The following is a 19150-nucleotide window of genomic DNA, read 5'->3' as shown; positions in this document are numbered from 1 at the left end:
TAAACCGATACTGAAAAAAATATATATATTATATATAAAACGCATAAGCAAACTGTTGAATGTACATGCAATAATAATGTAATATATCTACGTTACACCAAAATATAGATTGTTGGCCTAATTAAACAAATTAAAGACCGTTGGATCTATATATATATATATATATACATATACAACTGATTACAATATATAGACACATAAACGTGTATATATATATACATACACTAAAACAAACATATTTATATGCATAATAGCATATATAGTTCAAAGACTTTTCCTACCATACATATATATAAGCAATTCTACCTTCCCATGTCTGTAGGCAACAAAGCTGATTTTTCCATATAAACAAAGTTCTTCGAAGCTCCGAGATTATATTTTTCCTTTTGGGATTCAATATCATCCAAATCGTCTCCATGTCCATGATGATCAAGACCTTCCCCTTTCAATGTAAAATACTCAACTTTTTTGCCATAAATTTTATCCAAAACCAAGTAGAGGCAAACACCAAAAATGGCAATGCCAACCAAGAACCAACTGAACATAATATTCACAAGGGACTTGGCTCGGTGAGCAGCCTCTTCGTTGGAGCACCTAACAATTTTGTGACCATCCTCATCATTCAAAGAACATCCTTTAGGCACCAAGCCCGGTGTCCAAAGCATGATTCCCATGACCACAAACCAAACACCTTGGAAGAAAATGCTAAGCGACCTCACAAAGATGATCAAGAAACTCTTTGGAAAAGCAATTCCCATAAGAGCTGTTGTTAAAGAAACAAGAATAACAAACTGTAGGAGCAAATGGTATTGCCCTTCAGGACCATTATGATCAGTAGAGTGAAGGCAAAAAAGAAAAAACTGCTGAGCAAAGGCTATAGCACCAAGGAATTGAGCCAAATCATGTCGAGCTTTGGCACGTGAACGATCAAGAACAATGGCGAATGCAGCGTAGGAGAAGAGTGCCATGGAGATGGAAGAGTGCTCGAAGTTTCGTAGATGGTTGGTGGGGATAGTTCCATCCGTGTCAAAAGGATGGTGTCGGTCTGGACCAATGAAGAGCTCCATGGATATGGAAGCAAAGCAACCTCCCATTATCACGTAGAGCTCCAAATACTTAAACTTGGAAAAAGGAAACCATGGTGGTGCAATATAGGTGTTTGGATGAAGAGCATGGAGCTTGATGTGGTTAAAGAGGTGCCATAAACCTATGAGAAAAAAGCCTAATCCTGGTAATATATGCCCTAGCATAGAACCCATGGACAAAAGCTTGATTTTTTTCTCACAAAATACAAAGTCTTATTTAGCTAGGGTTTCTGGTTCTTCAAGGAAAGGAGGTGATGATGAATGTGAGGCATAGAAGAGGGGTTTTTAAGGAGGTTCTAAAATGAACATCTTCCTTCATTACAACTCAGGTGATTAAGACCATTATGTCTTTTATAGGATGTCTAAACTTGTAAGGAATCCCAGGGGTTGAACTGTCGGAAATTGTGATATTATTGTTTTTTTGGTGGCTTAGGGAACAAGATTTGAAAAACAGTGGATAAAACGGTCCTGCAATGCTTTATAAGTTATTATATCATTGAAAATGAAACATGCAGAAATTTCTTTTAGAATGAGAGGAGCACATCATTTTATTCTTTTTCATGTTCCATTATTGCTAAATGACAATAAAGTTAGCCTTTCTTATGAGTTTTCACCCCTTCTAAAGATTATGTTTTCTTTGATTTTTTTATATGCACTTTCATACTCAATTATTGGAAACCCCCAAGACATATTCTCAAATTTTCTTTAAGGAGACCCCCAAAAAAAAAAAAAAAAAAAAAAAAAAAAAAAAAAAAAGAGGAGAAAAGAAAAAAGGAAAAAGCTTCCTTCTGATAATCATTTAAGTAAGAACATATTAAAAAGCTAAGCTGAGAGATTTATAAATAAATTATATATATGAAGGAATATCAAGCTAATTATATAGCAATATTATTAAAGCCTGTATACATCTAGCTACACTAAATTTGACTCTAGAACTAATTTTGGTACATTAAGATAACCACAATTCATATGCTCCTTTTCACTTTGAGCATGTCTCTCAAAAGTTTGGGATTGTTAATTACTTTCTTCAATTTCAATCAAATGTCGGCACTAAAATGTTATATGTATATAGTAAAATAGACCTATTTTGACCTTATGTCAATATAGCAAATTTTGTGCACACAATGAGGTGCTGGGCCATGTAAGTTTGTAACAGTGGTTGGTGGGCCATGTTAAAAAAAAAAAGAAAAAACAGAAAAAAGGGCTTCCTACTGATAATCATTTAAGCAAGAACTTGTTAAAATGCTAAGATGAGAGATTTATAAATAAATTATATGTGTGAAGGAATATCAATATAATTATAAACAATTTTATTAAAGCCTACTTACATCTAACTATACTAAATTTGACTCTAGAACTAATTTTGGTACATTAAGATAACCACGATTCATATGCTCCTCCTTTTTCACTTTGAACATGTCTCTAAAAAGTTTAAGATTGTTAATTACTTTATTTAATTTCAATCAAATATCGACACTAAAATGTTATGATGTATATAGTAATATAAACCAATTTTGACCTTATGTCAATATAGAAAACGATATTACTTAATAAAAAGATTTCAGGGGCGAATTTCATGTTAGGCCATGCACAACAATGAGCTGCTGGACCATGTAAGTATGTAAAAGTGGTTGGTGGGCCATGTAAGTATGTAACAGTGATTGGTGGGCCATGTAGGTACGTAACTTTGGTTTAAAAAAAATATATATATATTTCGTTAAACTTTGATTTATTTTGTACTCAATAAAAGTGTTGTTATAATTCACTGTTTATGTGCTGATGATACTGAGCCAAAAAAATTGTGATTATATTTTTAAGCATCATAAAAATACAAATAAAATAAATTAAAAATCTACCATTTTATCTTTATATTTTTACTCGTAATTCCCTTCGAATGTCGTTTTATTGACAACTACATCTGTTTTGGTTTATAACAATCAAAGTTACAAATAGAAAAAGACAACCCAGCTAATAAAATTCAACTTTTCATTCAAATAGAAAATGATCAGTCACCGCTGATAATAACCAATGCAAAACTAAAATTCAAATACAAAGACGATGATAAAAACATAAGATAAAAAATTAGTCCGATTATGGCATAAGTTGGAGACTTTCACGGCTAAACATTTTTATTTTATTCTTTAAAAAACTGCTCTCAATATCAAAGCTGTACCATACCCTGATAGTCTTAATGCAGATACCAAACAGTGAACTTTCAGAATATGTGATGAAAAGCATTAGTCTCTCCAACAAGACATCACGATATAATTTGTCATTGCTGATCATGATAATTAAGTTGTCAGAATATAAAAGAAAATTGTGGAGGCAGAACATTATACTTACATTCAAATAGTACCTAGGAATATCAAGCATTCCTCAGAAATCCAAAAAGCAAGTAGGAAAATATCAAACATATTAAACATTAGATACAGGAGTAGTGGAGTACTTAGAGCTATTTCTTACAACTTTCTTCACAAGGAACTAGGTGGCCATAATACAAAGTGACAGCAACATGGACTCAGTATCTGTGATCCTCGTCGAAGATTGGGAATCCACTACTCCTATGGGACTTATCAGCCTGCATAACAAGATAGATTCATTAAGCGTGCAGCTGGAAGAAAACATTCATTTTATTTTAATAGTGAGTTTTGCAGACAATTAATATGACATATATTACGTCGTCTCTCACGGGAAAGTACAGATATTAATCCTTTGCGAACACTAGTAGTCTTAACAACATTGTTTGGAGTATTCAACTATGGTTGAGAGGCGTACCCTGTGAATTATATTCTCAAATGCTTCTGTCCCATGCTCCTCAATGTACTTCTCTGCAGCAGTTAAAATATCATCTGGTGTTTTGAAGACATCCTTCTTCCTCGGAACATACCAAATGTTAATTGTGTGCTGTGGGTTTACAAAGAAAGGTCTGACAAAATGTTCATAAACATATGCAGCACCGCTGAAGTATGGGATAACCAGCCAGCAGGTGAGAATTAGCTTAGCATATGACCATATTGGAATCCTGTCATAAGAATGTAGGAAATTTTTCAGTAAAGGCTAATTAAGTAGATTCTGAAAATTGTATCGAGACATGGAAAACAATCAAACTATACGAAATGCATAAGAAAGACTTAAATTGTTACTCTAAACTGGATAGAATCCCATCAATAACAGAGTTTGCAGCCCCTATTGGATAGGACAAAGCTACTAAACTTTCTCATTTCACTAAAAGCATACGTATCAAACATTAGGCAAACTCAAAAGAAACAGCTACAAACAGGTATTCTATATGCCTGATGAATAACAAAAGAAGTTCTACAAAGTAACAACATTGCACAATCACTAAAATGAACTTAAAAGATTTAGGAATAGAAATAAATGCATTCCCTGTTTTGTGTATGAACAGGTATTCTAATTCATTCTGATTTTTTATGGAACATAAAAGGCCAAATCTACAGAAAGTGTCAGAATCTTCCACGTTCAGAGATTCAATCTCAAATACAGATAACATTTAGTGAATGTCTACTTTCCAATAAAGATAAGAAAGTCTTAAAGAAATGAGGAAAAAAAAAAAATTATTACCACTCAATGACTTTGGCAAATGTGAGCTCAACGAGGGTAATCATTGAATAAAGAACCCAATAAGTAAGCCATTGCTGATCATCAATATGAGACTTGGTCTCAATGGCCCTGATTGAGGCATAACTGTCCAAAAAAACCCCAAAATCCACATTTACCACCATTATTAAAATTAGGAAAAAGGAAAATAAAATTAAACTTCAAATTGAAAATCGAAAAAAATAAATAAATAAAAAATAGCTAGAAAAGGGAATTGGATTCCCACTTACAGAGGATAAACAAGACTAACCACAGGCCTGCAAAAATCAAAACCCATGAATCAAATTACCAAAAAATAAAAAATAAAAAATAAAAACAAATAAAAAAACTAACGCAGTTTTAGTAAAGTGAGAGTGAGTGAAAGAGTTAAAAAACGAAAAAAAAAAAAAAAAAAAAAAAAAAAACCCATACCCAGCAAGAACGTCGAAGTTCTTCAGAATGACCTTGAGGAAACTTCCAGCCCCAGATCCCATTTACGGATTTTTTTTTGTTTTCTTGGCAATGCCTCTCTTATCTCAGCTTGCCCTTCTTCCAAACCCTCACTCTGATCTCGAACTGAAAGCTTCTAGAATAAGCTTAGGGTTGTTGTTTGTTTGTTGAAGTTCAGATTTGTGTTTGGTCTGAGAGAAAATATAAAAATGAAAATAAAGTGTGAGGGTACAAAAGTAGAGCAAAAAGACAAACGAGTGTAAAAAACAAGCGGGGCTCACTTCATTGGAAATTACGCGGTGTTGCTTTAAACAAAAGATTGAGATTTATTCACTGCTGCTACTGTGTTTTTACCATTAAGTGTTATTAGCATTTTTAATCCCTAAATTTTACTCATATTTTGATTTTGCTTCTTAATCCTTTCTTTTTTTGGGCATTTTAAGTCTCTAATTTTTTTTTAATTTTTGCAATAATTTTGTTGCTAAAATTATTTTTAATTATTATTTTTTTTTTACCAATTTTAAAATCTGCAATGCATATGATATAACATGTAAAGAGATTTTTACAAAATTGGCTAATTTTGTAATTTTATTATTTTTATACCACAGTAAATGCATTGAAAAATGCTTTAAAATTGCTAAAAGTTAAACTAAAAATGCAAAATGAAATTCAACAATTAAAATGTAAAATAAAAAAAATAAACAATTCAGAACCAAATTGTAAATATGATCATGTCTAAACAACTAGCATTGCCAATAACCCATCTTGGATTTTTACATTTTAATTACTTATATTTTGAATTTTGAACAGGATTTGAACCCCTAATTTTATTTTATTTTTCTCCTTTTTCTTCTTTTTTCTCTTCTACTTAATAGACAATATGATATGCGTTTCTTTCTTCTTCTTTGTTTTTCTTTTTTGAAGAAAATATACGTAAGTGAATAGATTTTTATTTTTATCTTCTTGATTGGATTCTTATGTTTAATGCTTATATTTATATATTTAATTCAAAATCGCATGAGTTTATCTTATTAATTAAAAATAATATCATATAAAATATGAGGTAAATTTCGTTAAATTTTTTTAAAATTTCATAAAATATTAAAAATTAAAAAATATTTTTTTTAGTTATGATACAGACACATAGAATGGTTAATTTTTTTTTAACTATATAATTATTATTATTATTATTATTGTTTCTAATATAGAATCTTTTTTTTTTTTTTTTTTGGTAAGGTTCTATAGATAGTCCTTAGTAGTGGAGAAAGCTACAGAGTAGCATTATCTTACCTATATAATTTTGAAAATAAAACTATTTGTCGTCGTTAATAATAGAGTACAGTAGAAGTACAAAACACCATATGGCAATTTGATTATTACTATTAATAAATTTGCTTTTTCATATATAAAATGTTTACATTGAATATTACAAAACAAAATAAATAAATAAATACACCCAATTAATAATCGTAATCCTACAAATAATAATAATAATGATTCTGTGATAATTGCTATTATAGTCAGAGAAATTAATTATCAGTACGCTTATTGTATTTCAATACCTTGCTATTAGATTTGAAAAATGGGCTTTTTGCTTTTTAAGGAGCGTTTAGTGGACAAAAACTTTTGTCAGATCAAAAAAGTTATTTGTTGTTTTAAATATTCAACTTTGAAAATAATTTTTTATTAAACGTATTAAAAGAATAAGAAACTTGGTATAAAAATACAATATTAATTTGGATTAGAAACATGACAAAAACAACTATAAATACAAGACAAATAATTAAATCAAATAGGGCATTCAACTCTAGAAAATACACAAACATACACAATGGATTGATTAATCCTATTATTACTTTTGTTTCCTAGACTACGTACGTTTCAGTTTTCAGTCGTTTTTTAAACCATATCAAATCAATAATCTCTTCAATGGAAACCAAACATCTCAGATTAAGCTAAGTTGGCAGGTCTAATCTGTTATGTCCTATTTTTTTCACACTTCTACTACTATCAACCATTGTACAATTTACAAACTCACTAACAGTGGCATTCCAATTAAACCCAAAATAAGGAGAGCAATTTGCTCATTGCCAATGTAAATGAATGTAGACTCTTTACATGTTATCAGGGCTTCATTCCCTATCACTAGAATTACCGCTATTGCTCTCGCTGTGCGGAAATTCCTTGCCTGTTTTCAGCTGCTCATCAAGAAGTTGAGATGGCCAGGAGTCCGCTGACGTCGGATATCTGGCATGCGGTTTGCTCACCTGTGAGATAGGGTTGGAGGGTGGTTGAGTGGCACCAGGCAATGGATAAGCTTGGAGATCTGGCCGGAGGGGAACTACAAAGACAGCAGATGGTTGTGGTAATGCAGGTTCTGCAGCAGGCATTGCAAGAGAATCTCCAACAAAATGGGATGCAAACTCTGGTGCCTTATATTCCACAGGAGGTGGAACATTGAGATCCGGTTTAGACTGGACTATCCTTGCTTCCAATTCGCTTTGCAGTTTCTCAATCTGATTTTTGAGAGTAGAGTTCTCATCTCTTAGTTCATTCTTCTCAGTAGCCACCTGCTCCGTTTCATAGAAATCGTATCAAAATATAGTTGAATGAAACTTTATTTTAGAATATCTACAAATTTCTTCTCAGCTATAACAAAGCTGAAATTAAACAGGGAATCAAATCAAAGAACCCGGATATTCGTATATAAATCATATCTATGTATATACAGCCTATTTGAATTCACTACCCCCAAAGAGGAACCCAGTGTCTTGAATGTGAAGGTTTTTGTATATAAATTAATAAATGCATATTTATGCATATACAGCCCATTTGAATTGACTACCCCTACAGAAGACCCGAGATTGTTGAATATGTCGGTTCCCCCATTTTGAAAGAAGTTGACCAGGAACTTACATATTGAGATTCAGACAAAAGGGATGCATGCTCCTTTCGAAGGCACTCAATCTGAACAAGCAAATCTTTTAAAAACCGAGTAGCTTCGCATAGTACAGAGGCCTTGCCATTGTTCTGCTGACTCAATTCTGCAAAAGAAATGGCGTATTAAGATAAAATCAACTACGATATCAAAAATGATTTACTGTATTAGCTAAAAAATGAACATTATCATTATGATTCTCTGTAACCATTCCAAAACAAAAAGAAGAACTAAACAAAAAGGTGGCGAAGCATAAACATTGAAAGAAACAGAGGTTACCAAGAGCATTATACAGCCCAAGAAACAGCTCGTTTAAATGCTCACGCTTCTGTTTCTCCCTCTCAGCCTTGTGGATTCTTCTAGAAACTTTCCTCTGATTCTTTTTTCCACGAGAAGCCCTGCACCAGAACGGATTCAAACAAGGTATCTTATTATAGGCTGCGTGAATCCACTTGGACATGTAATAAACCAAAAATCTGAGGATTTTCAACATAATTATATCATGGCAGGCTTTAAATACAGGCATAAACTATTTCGATAAATTCAACGTTGACATAGGAAACACCACATGCCTCATCACCTGCTTATGCAGATCAATAAAATATAGAACACCTTCATATCAAACAGAACAAATTAAAGCAGGACACAAGAGGTGAACCTAATATTTTGGGGGCAATCAGGAACACATTCAGGGCTATTAAGACAAGCATTAGATGGATAAACTTCACACCATTTTTCACTCGTAAAATCTCGAAAGTAATTAATTCAAGCTATCCCTTTCTTCGGTACATGACCTAACCCATGATTCACTGATGCTACCAGCTGCATCCAAGATATTTAGCACTTACCGGTCTGCAGATTCCTCAACCGCCATATTGACCGTTTCAACCAATGGAACAGCATCCTCAGAACCCATGTTTATAGATTAATTCAATGCCAGTATGGAACTCCTAAAATAAGAAACAAGATTTAAGCCCATATAACAAATCAACCACTCATCAAAAGAAAAGCAGATAACAAACTAGTATCATTGCACTTAGGTTTGTTTTCCCACACAAAGTATCAGAATTCATAGTTTGACACTTCCATCAGAGAATTTTCCCTACAATTGGAAAACATAGATTTCTTTCGAAAGAAAATACTTCTACAAGGTTAAATTGCCCAGAAAACTAGATTCAGAAACTAACACCAATGTCCCTCCTACCCAATAGTAAAACTTGATACTCTATATTGGCAAAATTAGAAAGCTAACCCACTACATGCCTGAGAAAGAACTAAGAATTTAATTTGCACAGTATTTCGCCACAAACTTACCAACCAAACAGAGAATTGCTAAATTCACCAAGAAGTCAGACAATTGCTCATACTGAAACGACAACCCATCAGATTAAACCCCACAAAACAAAGATTAAAAAGAAAATTCACATTCAGGAAACCCCACAACACAAGGCAAAAAGGAAAGTAACATCAAAAACACAAAAAAAAAAAAAAAGAAATAAAATTAAATTAAAACTGCAAATATGAACAACAAAAAAATAAAATAAAAAAACCAACCTACCTTTCAGAAAGGAAAAAAAAAATGGTAAGCAATATCAAACAAACCCCTCAAGAAGATATTGTAAGAAACAAACTGAGCAAGAAAAATCAAAAGGGTTTGTAGGAAAACAAGATCTTTATATTTATACAAACAGAAAAATAAATATTACTAACAAAAAAACCAAAATATATATATGTGTATATATATATATATATATATGTCAGATGGGTAAATGGAAATTGGGAGAGGCCGTCTTGAAAGGTGTCGTGAAGGAGAAAAAGTGTGGCGGGATTGTAGAAAGCACAGGAAGGCGCGTGGCAAACGAATGCCCATTTGGGTGAAGACGAAGATGGGCACGTGAGGATGACACGTGACCTATGTTTTGTCTTCTCTGCCTTTACGCGCTTTTATCTAAATCTAATTGCCATCAAATGGCAGGTTCTGGGGCCTGGCTGCTGATGATTACAGCTTAAGAATTTTTTGAGGATTTGAGATTTTTTTTTTTTTTTTTTCTAAAACAAAAAATTCATGCTCTTATTTTATAAATTAACTTCCTAGGTTTTTATTTAACATTATTTCTCCAAACAATATTATGTTTTACATTTTATTACTGTATGTCAAAAACATTTCGGCACTGTAACATATTTATATTTTGTTGGATTAAACTTTAATATGAATAATAGAATGTTTAAAAGATAAATATAACAAAATATAAATTAATAATATTCATCACTTTTAAATTTTTTGATAAAATGGTTGGTACATTTAACATTATTCAAAACATATATGTTCCTTCTAAATTATTAATTTTTTTTGTCATTTTATTTTAATTATATATTTTTATTAGAGTTTGGAGACGGTTTATATTGCAATAATCATTAGTTTTTCTCTTATTTTTTGTTTTCATATATTTAAATATGAATATTTGATTTTGGAATTGAGAAAATAATTAATTTATGATTGGACACAACAACCATTGGTTTGCACAATAACCATTAGTGTTCTAATCTCCAATTCTCAAAACGATTTTGTTTTGCAATTTTTTTTTTTTAATTTAGGAGAGTAATTATATATAAAGCATAATTATGATAAACCTAATTCCGTCTTGGTGGGCTTACCACTTGGAGATCATTTGAAACGTTGAAAAAAATTAAAATAGAATTGGAAGAGCTTGGAAAATAATGCAAAATATTAATGGGTAAAGAAGCGTGTGGCGTCCACGAGAAGCCCAATCAAAACCCATTGATGGTGTCAGTCCACCCCATGCATTTTAGTCCTAATTCACAAGTGGACCTTACCCATGATGTCATGGAAAATGTTTTATCCTAATGATTCCCACGTCGGTTTTTTTTTTAAAAAAAAAACAATAAAGAAAAATCAAACAATAAGCTAGCTTGATGTAGCATGTCCAATTAGCACACATTTTCCAATCTCCCAACATATAAAAATTTGAAGGAAAAAAAAAAAAAAAGAGAGAGAAATTGAAAACTCCATCATATTCTAATAGATAATCGCTTAAAAGAATTGAATTAGTTTCAAATTTGTTCAAGAACTATAGTTTTAAAAATAAGCATGTTAAAAAATTGTAATAACTGTACAATAGTGATATAGTTATCTTGGAATCGAAATTATTACTTTTTTACACAATAATTACGAGTTTAAATCTTTCACCCTCAAATTAATTAACGTATTGACAAAATATTATATTTTAATATGAAACAGTTAGAATAACACCAAAATAATATATTTAAAATCAAAGGTAAAATAATAAGACAAAACCTATAGCGTGCAAGCGTACCTCATAGATGGCAGTTCAAGTTACTCGACCTTTCTCCACGAGAGCAAACCAAAAAGAAGATACAAATACATAAAGATGTTAATTAAAAACAAAAGGATTTCGACTCTTGATTGAATGGAATAGTCAATAACCACTTTGATATAATAATTTTTTAATTTTCATTAGTTTCTCGTTTCAATCAAGATAATGTTATTATTATTGTTTAAAATGAATGTCTACCCTTTTTTTGGCACTTGTGGAGAGGGGTTGAATTGCAAACCATATTTAAGCAAATTTTTAATTTTTAATACCATTTTAATATTGTACTAGAAATTCTTTCTTATTTGAAGACAACAATTGACACAAATCTCAATCATTGATGAAAATAACACCATTTTAGTACTATATATATATATATATATATATGTATATATATAAAAACACCCTCTCTCTCTCTCTCTCTCTCTAATTTAAGCACTTCAACAAGTCTGAAAATCAGATGTATTTAATTCACTGTGGAATGATAAAAGCTACTTGAGATTCTCATCATTTTATTGATACAATTTCTTTAACATGCTTAATGGATGATTGAATTTGGACCAGTAAATGATACTACCTATAACTCTCACAAATCACAAACAATAAAATATGACTTGCCGCAAATAAGTTTCCCCCACTTTCTCAATACAAAAAGTTCCAGAAGAATAATACAAGCAAAATACATAGATATGCTACATACTTTTTATCTAGTGTCTAGTTTGTAATGCACCGTAAAGCATAACTTAATGGGGGAGTTTTTATAATATCAGCACACTATATTTTTTTCTTTTCTTTTTTAGCATTATTTACAGAAAAAGAAGTTCGGCGTGTAAAATCTACCCAACAAAAGAAAAGGAAAATTTTTATCAAATTTTCATCGTGATAGATATTATAAACCTCGTGGAATATGTTTTAGGTTATAATGAACCTGGAAGCCTCAGGTCTTCTTGCAGCCATGTTGGAACCTGTGAGCCTTCATTCTTCCATTCAATGCAAGTGCCAAGACATCGTATTCCTCCACATACCATAGCTCGGAAACCACTGCCTGAATTACAATAGCAGGGCAAGTGCCATGATATGAGCTACAAATTTAATACACATATAATATATATAGAGTCCTTCTACAGTTAGGACCGTTCGGATGGAATTGCATACGGACCCGCGAAAAACAGATGCTACAAAAAAAAAAACAAAACAAAACAAAAAAACAAAAAATGTCTTAGAAGAAAAGCAGACGCTACAAAAACAAAAAAAAGAAAAAAAACATCGGCTTTTCTAAAAAATGCCGATTTTGCATCAGCTTTGCTCCTGGTCCGCATGAAACTCCATCCGGTCGGTCCTGACCATAGAATCTCTCTCTCTCTCTCTCTCTATATATATATATATATATATATACAAGACAGAAGTGGGGGGAAGAGAATTTAAAATATAAAGAGGTAATTGCCAGACACCTAAAGAACAACTACCACGTAAACTGGTTCAGTTTGTTTTAAGATATCTAAAAACCATTCAAAGTCAATCCTCTTAAGACCAACCACAATCATTTTGATTTGTAAGAAAGTTTTCCCAGCTTTCCGGGAGAAGCAAAAGAAAATGTCAAACCATGGGGAAAACAATAACAAAATAAAAAATTATAATTTTCGTGGATTGATGGTAATAATGCCCATCATAATTCAATTCTTTGCCAAAGCTCCTTCCAGTGGTCTATCATTAAGACAACTTCCATTGACCAAGGTAGTTGGCAATGAAGTTGCTTCAGCATTCAATCACAGCCATTCTCATTTCTCACAGAACATCATGTGGACCTTAGAATCCAATCCTATCATTATGTCTTTATCTTTAACGAAAGTTAGATGCTAGAGCATATACCTATGGAGATACCGATCCTACCATTTGATATTATAATTGTTTAGAAATTTTTGCTGTTATGTTAAAATATTTACATACTTTTTTTTTAGAAGGTATGTAGATCAAAGTCATAGATTACTTCATACAATATAACTTACAATAGAAAAGTAATTGCATGCCACGATCTTATGATGACACTTACAAAACTTTTTATTATTATTATTATTAATTTTTTATCATTCTAGCAATCAATTGATTAATTCTCTCAATGAATTGTCTGTAAAGTATAAACCTAAGCTGAAACATACATGTACATTGGATATTTACCAGCTAGAGCAAAATCTGGGAGATATGTTATTAGCATCCCAGGTATTCAAAATATCCAATATGCTATTATCATGAGGGATTCTTATAAATTCATTGCACCATTCTAGTTGCTGACAAGGATGTCTCCAAACACAGGCCCTAAAAAATTTCAAGTTTGATCCCAATTTTTTACAGGACCATAAACCATTCCACCACACAAAACCAGAAATACTAGCAGACTAAACTATTACAACTATAAAAGAAACACGGCATACCTTAAATCCATGGAGCTGATTATTTAGGCGAGCAACTAGTTCATGGAAGAACTGGATTTCATCTGACTTACGCAGCTCCTGAATAACAATTCTAAATGAATCACAGAGCAATACAGGCATAAATCATGTAATAAAATGGGCAACTCATCTCAAAATTGCACAAAAGATTTTTCTTAACTTTTGAGAACTAAAGCTTGAATAAGAATGGTAATATCTCTCCACCCCAATCTAACGTATGCCAGAGGCTATAATTAATGTCCCTTTGATGATTAAGGTTTTAGTAGAAAATCATGATTCATATAAATACTTTTCTAGTAAGTTAACATTGTGTATTTAAATCGTAGCATCCCATACAAAACAAAAATCCAGTCTGATCTTATGGTTATAAAGGATCTTAACAAAAGAAAATTTAGCAAAGATATCAATTTTTCTTCATCCGACTTGAGCCACTAGACCCATAACACACAAAGCCAGTGCAAGTTAAGAGAGCCTCAATTTATTTATTTATTTTTTTTAAGTAGCAATTCAAACTTCAAAACAACATTATATACCACTAAAGCTTCAGTTGGGCAAGATTACAAGCTACCCTCAAGCAGACCTAAAACCAACTTTCTCAATTGCAGCCTAGGATGAAAGAAAAAATCACAAGGAGATTATTAACTGCTAGATAACTTGATGAAGCCATACACAAGCAAGAAAAGAGAGAGAGAGAAACAATTATACAAAGGTACATATAACTAGTTTAGGATCAAGGGTGGGCAATGCACTTATAATGCTCAAGACAGCCAACCCAACATGAGAAAAAGGATAGAGGAACAAAAAAGAAACGATTGTTCACAAATTCACAATTACACAATCTAAACTCTACATTGTATGGTCCAACACATAGCTCAAATCCTCGAACAGCTTTACAATGTACAGAAAATTTAATTCAAATATCTGTGCAAGTGTAAGACAGGCTTTTGTTTCAGCCTTTTTCTTTTCTTTATTTATTTATTTAGTTTAACCTTTTGTTTCAGCCTTTTCTTTTGAAGTAAATCTCATATAATAAACTTTTTTAAAAAAAGAATCAGACCTCATATTTGCTCTTTTATATAATACCAATTGATAGACAAAAAAACAAGTAATGTCAACCAGAAAATTAAAATAGAAAAGTTTTTGAAAATTAAAGGCTCCTCTAAAGCCTACCATGGTTGATGCTTTTGGCCGACCAAGAAGTCTTGCAAATGATGTGTGAAGAATTGCAGCATCATACTGCAGAAGAAAATGACTGCACATTAGTAAGTGATTACTAAGTGATATATGGATTAAAAAAAATTTACACAGCAGATGATAGAAAATTACAAGCTCATTTTTCAATCAATATAAAACCAGCAGAAAAGAAGAAGATTATTTATTAGTAGTTAATGCATGAAGCACCAATCGGGCCATCGGCCCATGGCATAATAATGGGACCGAGGTGCAAGAGAAATTAGTTCATTACACATAATATCTCTTAAACTACAAAGAAACGATGGATATATATTCAAGCACTATTTCACTCAAGGAGGCCAAAGGGTAGGAAATACATTTTTGGGGCATATCTTACATACAATGTCAAAAGTATGCGAGTACATGACCATTGAGGGGCATATTCTAACAAACAAAACTACAGGAAGAGCATTTCAAACTTTAGGGGCCCAAATGAATCATAACATAAAACGAGCGCAAAACTATACACGAACAAGGCCAATTAAAAAAATATAAATGAAGTCTTGAGTTGATGGCAAGAGTCAAGATCATTCTACTCACAGATTTAAGGTAACATCACAAAAATAAGCACAATTGTTGGGCCATAAACTTGGACATTCCAAAAAATAGCTTAAATCATTTGTGTGCATTTGTATATTTGGTACATCTCATGTCACTGGTATATTTCTTTTGGATAAGTCAGAATATAAGAATTAAAGCTCCTCTACGAGTTCAATAGAAATAAGTTATCTATATAATACTTACAAGTTGCTTCTCTGGTGCATGTGGAAGAGCAGTTCGTAGTTTCGAACGAATGGTTACTGGATCTGGCCCAGAGATTACCTATAGAAAAACAGCTTACCTTTAAAATGAACGAATGGTTGGATGTCTGTAAAATACAAATCATAAAAAAAGAAGACAGAAAAGTTGTTGCTACTCGGTTAATTTCTATCCCACAAATAGCCAATCTGACAAAAATTCATATCCAATTTTTTCTTTTATGAACAAGAACATGCAAACGAAAAACCAAAAACAAAAACAAAAAGAAAAAAAATTCCCCACAGAAGTGAATATTTCTAAGCTGTCCTAACATAATATGAAGAGCGAATCGAAATATAGTAAGACTCCTTCACACCGTATCGTGCATTCTCAAAAATATGAAGAAAAAAAAATTTTAAAGTTTGAAATTTTAAAACAAATTCAATGGATGCTGATCCTTTTAGGTACAGAAATTTCATAAACGTAACTATATAACTGGGGGGATTCCACTGAATTATATCCAACCCAACCTTACAGTATATAATGAAAAAACAGCTTCAGTGACAAGCATATTTCAGTTTTTGTATTCATATTATTATTGCTTTAACTGCACTATTTGTATTAAAATAATAAATTTCTGAATCTTGCACTGAAATGCAAAATCAAGTCCAAACATAGGTATCCTATAACAATAAGGACAAACCGCTTATTGCAAGTGATGTATAAGTTATATTCAATGGCAGAAGAATAAGAATAAATTTGAAAGGTCAACTAAATGTACAAAATCTTTAAACCAAAACAGCTAATTGGTTTGTAAAAAAGAGAGTAAAAAGTTAAAGAAGGAACCTGCCAACATCCAAGCAGCACACCTGTTGAAGTTAATACCACTCTATCCAAGACAATTCTTAAAGGGCAGAGTTCCTTAGCAACCATACTAACTGCATTTGCTTCAACTTCTTTCTGGTAACATAAAAAAGGTTTGAAATTCAATATTCAAACAGAAAAGAAAGTATAGAAAACACACAAATGAACTCCACAACACAGTTACCTCATTCTCAGTGGCAGGAACAGGGACAATATGATGCGAGGCATGAAACATGCTGAAATGGTACAAACTTGAGTTCTGAAACCAGATAGCTGACCAGGTTGCATCACAAATATAAGCATATACCAAAATATCGTGGTAACCCCAAAAAATATAAAAAATTAAAAATTAAGGATTTTGAATATTTTATCCAAAGTACAAATACTCCAGGCAATGATCAAATAAGTTACTCTAATGAAACATTTTTTTTAGTGAAAAAGAAAATATAAATATTAATGCTGCACATGTTGCCCAGAAGAAAAGCTTACCTTTATCAAAGTACGGATTAAATATTTGTCTCACAGCCTCCCTGCAGCAAGCCAAAAATGAATTAATGTCTTAAAATTTTCACTTATAAACGGAAAAGAAAATAAATTAACAAGTAACAAAACACATAGGGGGAAAAAAGTAGAAAAAAAAAAAAAAAAAAAAAAAGAAACTTGAGCTCCATTTAAGAATCCCAGCTTGAAGCAAAATTATCTCAACCCTTTGCACAAAGTTGTCCAAGTTTCATGCCACCATTAGCAAAATTCTAGGAATTGTGCCTAGTCATGTCAATTCCAGCTTAACACGTTGCTAAATCTATTCCCAAAGTCCTAGAATCATACACATATATACACATTGCAATAATATGAAGGTGGATCGCACTTATAAAGAAACCGAAATAAACAACAGAATTGCAAGAACCAAAACAATATGCTTACGAGATTGGCTGAGAGTACTCTGTCCCTAGATACAAAACATTAGCACGAACAGGAGGATTTGCAGCCTACACAAGAAAGGAAAAAAAAAAAAACAAAAAAAAAAAAGGAAAAACCATAAATCACAGCTCAAAGACGAAAATTTCTAAATTTGCTCTTCACTAGCTATACAGAACAAATTCAAAAAATGTAACCACCACATTACCTTAAGCACAGGAGCTACAGATCCATCCTTTATGGTGAAAATATCGGAAATCGACAAAGACTGAGAAGTCTCACCGCCTTTAAGAAACAATGCTCCGTGCTCATCCAAATCCCTAGCCATATTATCGTACAATTTCGACCTTTGCTCCGCATACGAAACCGAAGAATCTAGAACAAAAATAAAAAATCATTTAAAAAAATAAAAATTCTCGAGAACCAAACAGTAGAGGAGGAAAATGTAAAATGAAAATGATTTTGGGGGAGGAGGGAGGGAGAGAGAGAGGGAGAGAACCTGAAGAAGAGGAATGATCGGCATTGCGAAGGGCCATTTTGAAGAGAGTGTAGAAGACGGTGGCGGAGATGAGCCAGAGGAGAAGTACGGTCTTGGTATGGTTCCACTTCCACCAGTTGGAGGAGACTCTAGCCATGGACGACTCACCGACTGGAACACCATAGTTTTTGTTCTGGCCCTAAGGTTGCGTGTGATTTACGACTACGACCAGTAAAGCCACGCTGCACGTGCTTGTCACGTGAGATCGAACCAAATAACGGTAATAGTACTAAATAAATAATAAGCCAAGTTACAATTACCTCTGGAACTCTGTTCTTGTTTCTAGTATTGAATAATATTCTAAGAAAAGAACATATTAGATTTGAATTTGATTATGATTTAGATTTGAATTTGGTTAGATTTGTGACTAAAGAAGCAATTTTAATATGAAATGAGTTGAATGCATGTGTTTTAAAGAGATCATATATTATTAGACTTTTGAATTTAATATGTTTGATATGAAACTCTCAATTTACAATTCATTCATATCTGTTTATTTTTCAAATTGAATGGTAGAAACTTTAAAATTGAGAAATTAGTTAATTTTCTCACTTTAAATGAACGAGGAAAAATGAAAAAATGATTAATGAAAAATCTGATCAATTTTTAAACTTTTTAAAAATTTTTATTAATCAATTTGAAAATTCAATTAATATGAAAAAAATTATAAATTAACAATTGATGCAAAATGTTTTAAATTTAAAAATTCAACATACAATTTGACAAAATAATTAATTTATTATAAAGCTTTTGGAAAAACCAATGGCTTAAACGTATAGTCTAGGAAATATTATTTTTCTTGGGATTAGCCTAATGGGGTGTTTAAAAGGAAAAATATTGAGGGAAACTGATTTTTAGTTTTTTGAAATTCATTTTTAGATAATTAGTTTTTTTAGAATTTTTTTTAGTGTATTTTATTAATTATAAAAAAAAAAGATTTATAAGTAATTAAATAAATTTATATGTTAAAATTAAAGGATAAAATTGTA

At 31.8% G+C, this 19150-nt stretch overlaps 4 protein-coding genes across 8 annotated transcripts; all 4 read right to left on the bottom strand.

Moving 5' to 3' along the window:
* Positions 1 to 11: 11 nt before the first annotated feature.
* On the bottom strand, positions 12 to 1396 carry LOC107419289 (uncharacterized). Its single transcript, XM_016028035.4, has one exon. It carries the CDS (start codon positions 1257 to 1259, stop codon positions 303 to 305), a length of 957 nt encoding a protein of 318 aa, XP_015883521.3. The 5' UTR covers positions 1260 to 1396; the 3' UTR covers positions 12 to 302.
* Positions 1397 to 3322: 1926 nt separating this feature from the next.
* On the bottom strand, positions 3323 to 5337 carry LOC107419264 (HVA22-like protein a). The gene is made up of 5 exons (XM_048472967.2): positions 5115 to 5337; positions 4934 to 4960; positions 4668 to 4790; positions 3861 to 4107; positions 3323 to 3663 (listed from the first exon to the last, which is right to left on the bottom strand). Exons 1-5 carry the CDS (start codon positions 5174 to 5176, stop codon positions 3604 to 3606), a joined length of 519 nt encoding a protein of 172 aa, XP_048328924.1. The 5' UTR covers positions 5177 to 5337; the 3' UTR covers positions 3323 to 3603.
* A 1564-nt stretch (positions 5338 to 6901) lies between these two features.
* Positions 6902 to 10028, bottom strand: LOC107419283 (transcription factor bHLH47). Of its 3 annotated transcripts, XM_048473505.2 has the most exons (6): positions 9629 to 10028; positions 9385 to 9436; positions 8919 to 9020; positions 8350 to 8468; positions 8049 to 8176; positions 6902 to 7702 (listed from the first exon to the last, which is right to left on the bottom strand). In XM_048473505.2, the coding sequence occupies exons 3-6, from the start codon at positions 8984 to 8986 to the stop codon at positions 7265 to 7267; spliced, it is 753 nt and encodes a 250-aa protein (XP_048329462.2). In that variant the 5' UTR covers positions 8987 to 9020; positions 9385 to 9436; positions 9629 to 10028; the 3' UTR covers positions 6902 to 7264. The 3 variants fall into 3 exon arrangements, with proteins under 3 accessions (XP_048329462.2, XP_048329460.2, XP_048329461.2); XM_048473503.2 differs by lacking the exon at positions 9385 to 9436 and having other exon boundaries at positions 9629 to 10027; XM_048473504.2 differs by lacking the exon at positions 9629 to 10028 and having other exon boundaries at positions 9385 to 9620.
* Positions 10029 to 12016: 1988 nt separating this feature from the next.
* Positions 12017 to 18297, bottom strand: LOC107419287 (uncharacterized). 3 transcript variants are annotated; one of them, XM_016028032.4, is made up of 10 exons: positions 18123 to 18294; positions 17832 to 17998; positions 17630 to 17694; positions 17195 to 17235; positions 16890 to 16978; positions 16688 to 16801; positions 15848 to 15925; positions 15041 to 15106; positions 13853 to 13930; positions 12017 to 12468 (listed from the first exon to the last, which is right to left on the bottom strand). In XM_016028032.4, the coding sequence occupies exons 1-10, from the start codon at positions 18256 to 18258 to the stop codon at positions 12361 to 12363; spliced, it is 942 nt and encodes a 313-aa protein (XP_015883518.3). In that variant the 5' UTR covers positions 18259 to 18294; the 3' UTR covers positions 12017 to 12360. The 3 variants fall into 3 exon arrangements, with proteins under 3 accessions (XP_015883518.3, XP_015883519.3, XP_060670351.1); XM_016028033.4 differs by lacking the exon at positions 12017 to 12468 and adding an exon at positions 12485 to 12598 and having other exon boundaries at positions 18123 to 18296; XM_060814368.1 differs by lacking the exons at positions 12017 to 12468; positions 13853 to 13930 and adding an exon at positions 14014 to 14476 and having other exon boundaries at positions 18123 to 18297.
* Positions 18298 to 19150: the final 853 nt, after the last annotated feature.

This window comes from Ziziphus jujuba, chromosome 2 (assembly GCF_031755915.1).
Source record: "Ziziphus jujuba cultivar Dongzao chromosome 2, ASM3175591v1".
In the NCBI taxonomy this organism is placed as follows: domain Eukaryota; kingdom Viridiplantae; phylum Streptophyta; class Magnoliopsida; order Rosales; family Rhamnaceae; genus Ziziphus; species Ziziphus jujuba.
Note: the sequence above shows the minus strand (reverse complement) of the source record. Positions and strands in the feature narration are given on the sequence as shown.

Excerpts from the sequence above, each read along its gene's own strand:
- LOC107419289 (XM_016028035.4), bottom strand. The coding sequence starts at position 1,259 with ATGGGTTCTATGCTAGGGCATATATTACCAGGATTAGGCTTTTTTCTC.
- LOC107419264 (XM_048472967.2), bottom strand. The coding sequence starts at position 5,176 with ATGGGATCTGGGGCTGGAAGTTTCCTCAAGGTCATTCTGAAGAACTTC. Across the intron at positions 4,791-4,933 it reads GTTAGTCTTGTTTATCCTCT|TTATGCCTCAATCAGGGCCA; the intron begins GTAAGTGGGAAT and ends TTTTTTGGACAG. Across the intron at positions 4,108-4,667 it reads TTTGCCAAAGTCATTGAGTG|GATTCCAATATGGTCATATG; the intron begins GTAATAATTTTT and ends TTCTTATGACAG.
- LOC107419283 (XM_048473505.2), bottom strand. The coding sequence starts at position 8,986 with ATGGGTTCTGAGGATGCTGTTCCATTGGTTGAAACGGTCAATATGGCG. Across the intron at positions 8,469-8,918 it reads GTTGAGGAATCTGCAGACCG|GGCTTCTCGTGGAAAAAAGA; the intron begins GTAAGTGCTAAA and ends GTTCTGGTGCAG. Across the intron at positions 8,177-8,349 it reads TGGGCTGTATAATGCTCTTG|AATTGAGTCAGCAGAACAAT; the intron begins GTAACCTCTGTT and ends TTTCTTTTGCAG.
- LOC107419287 (XM_016028032.4), bottom strand. The coding sequence starts at position 18,258 with ATGGCTAGAGTCTCCTCCAACTGGTGGAAGTGGAACCATACCAAGACC. Across the intron at positions 17,999-18,122 it reads CGATCATTCCTCTTCTTCAG|ATTCTTCGGTTTCGTATGCG; the intron begins GTTCTCTCCCTC and ends TTTTTGTTCTAG. Across the intron at positions 15,107-15,847 it reads ATGCACCAGAGAAGCAACTT|TATGATGCTGCAATTCTTCA; the intron begins GTAAGTATTATA and ends TTTCTTCTGCAG.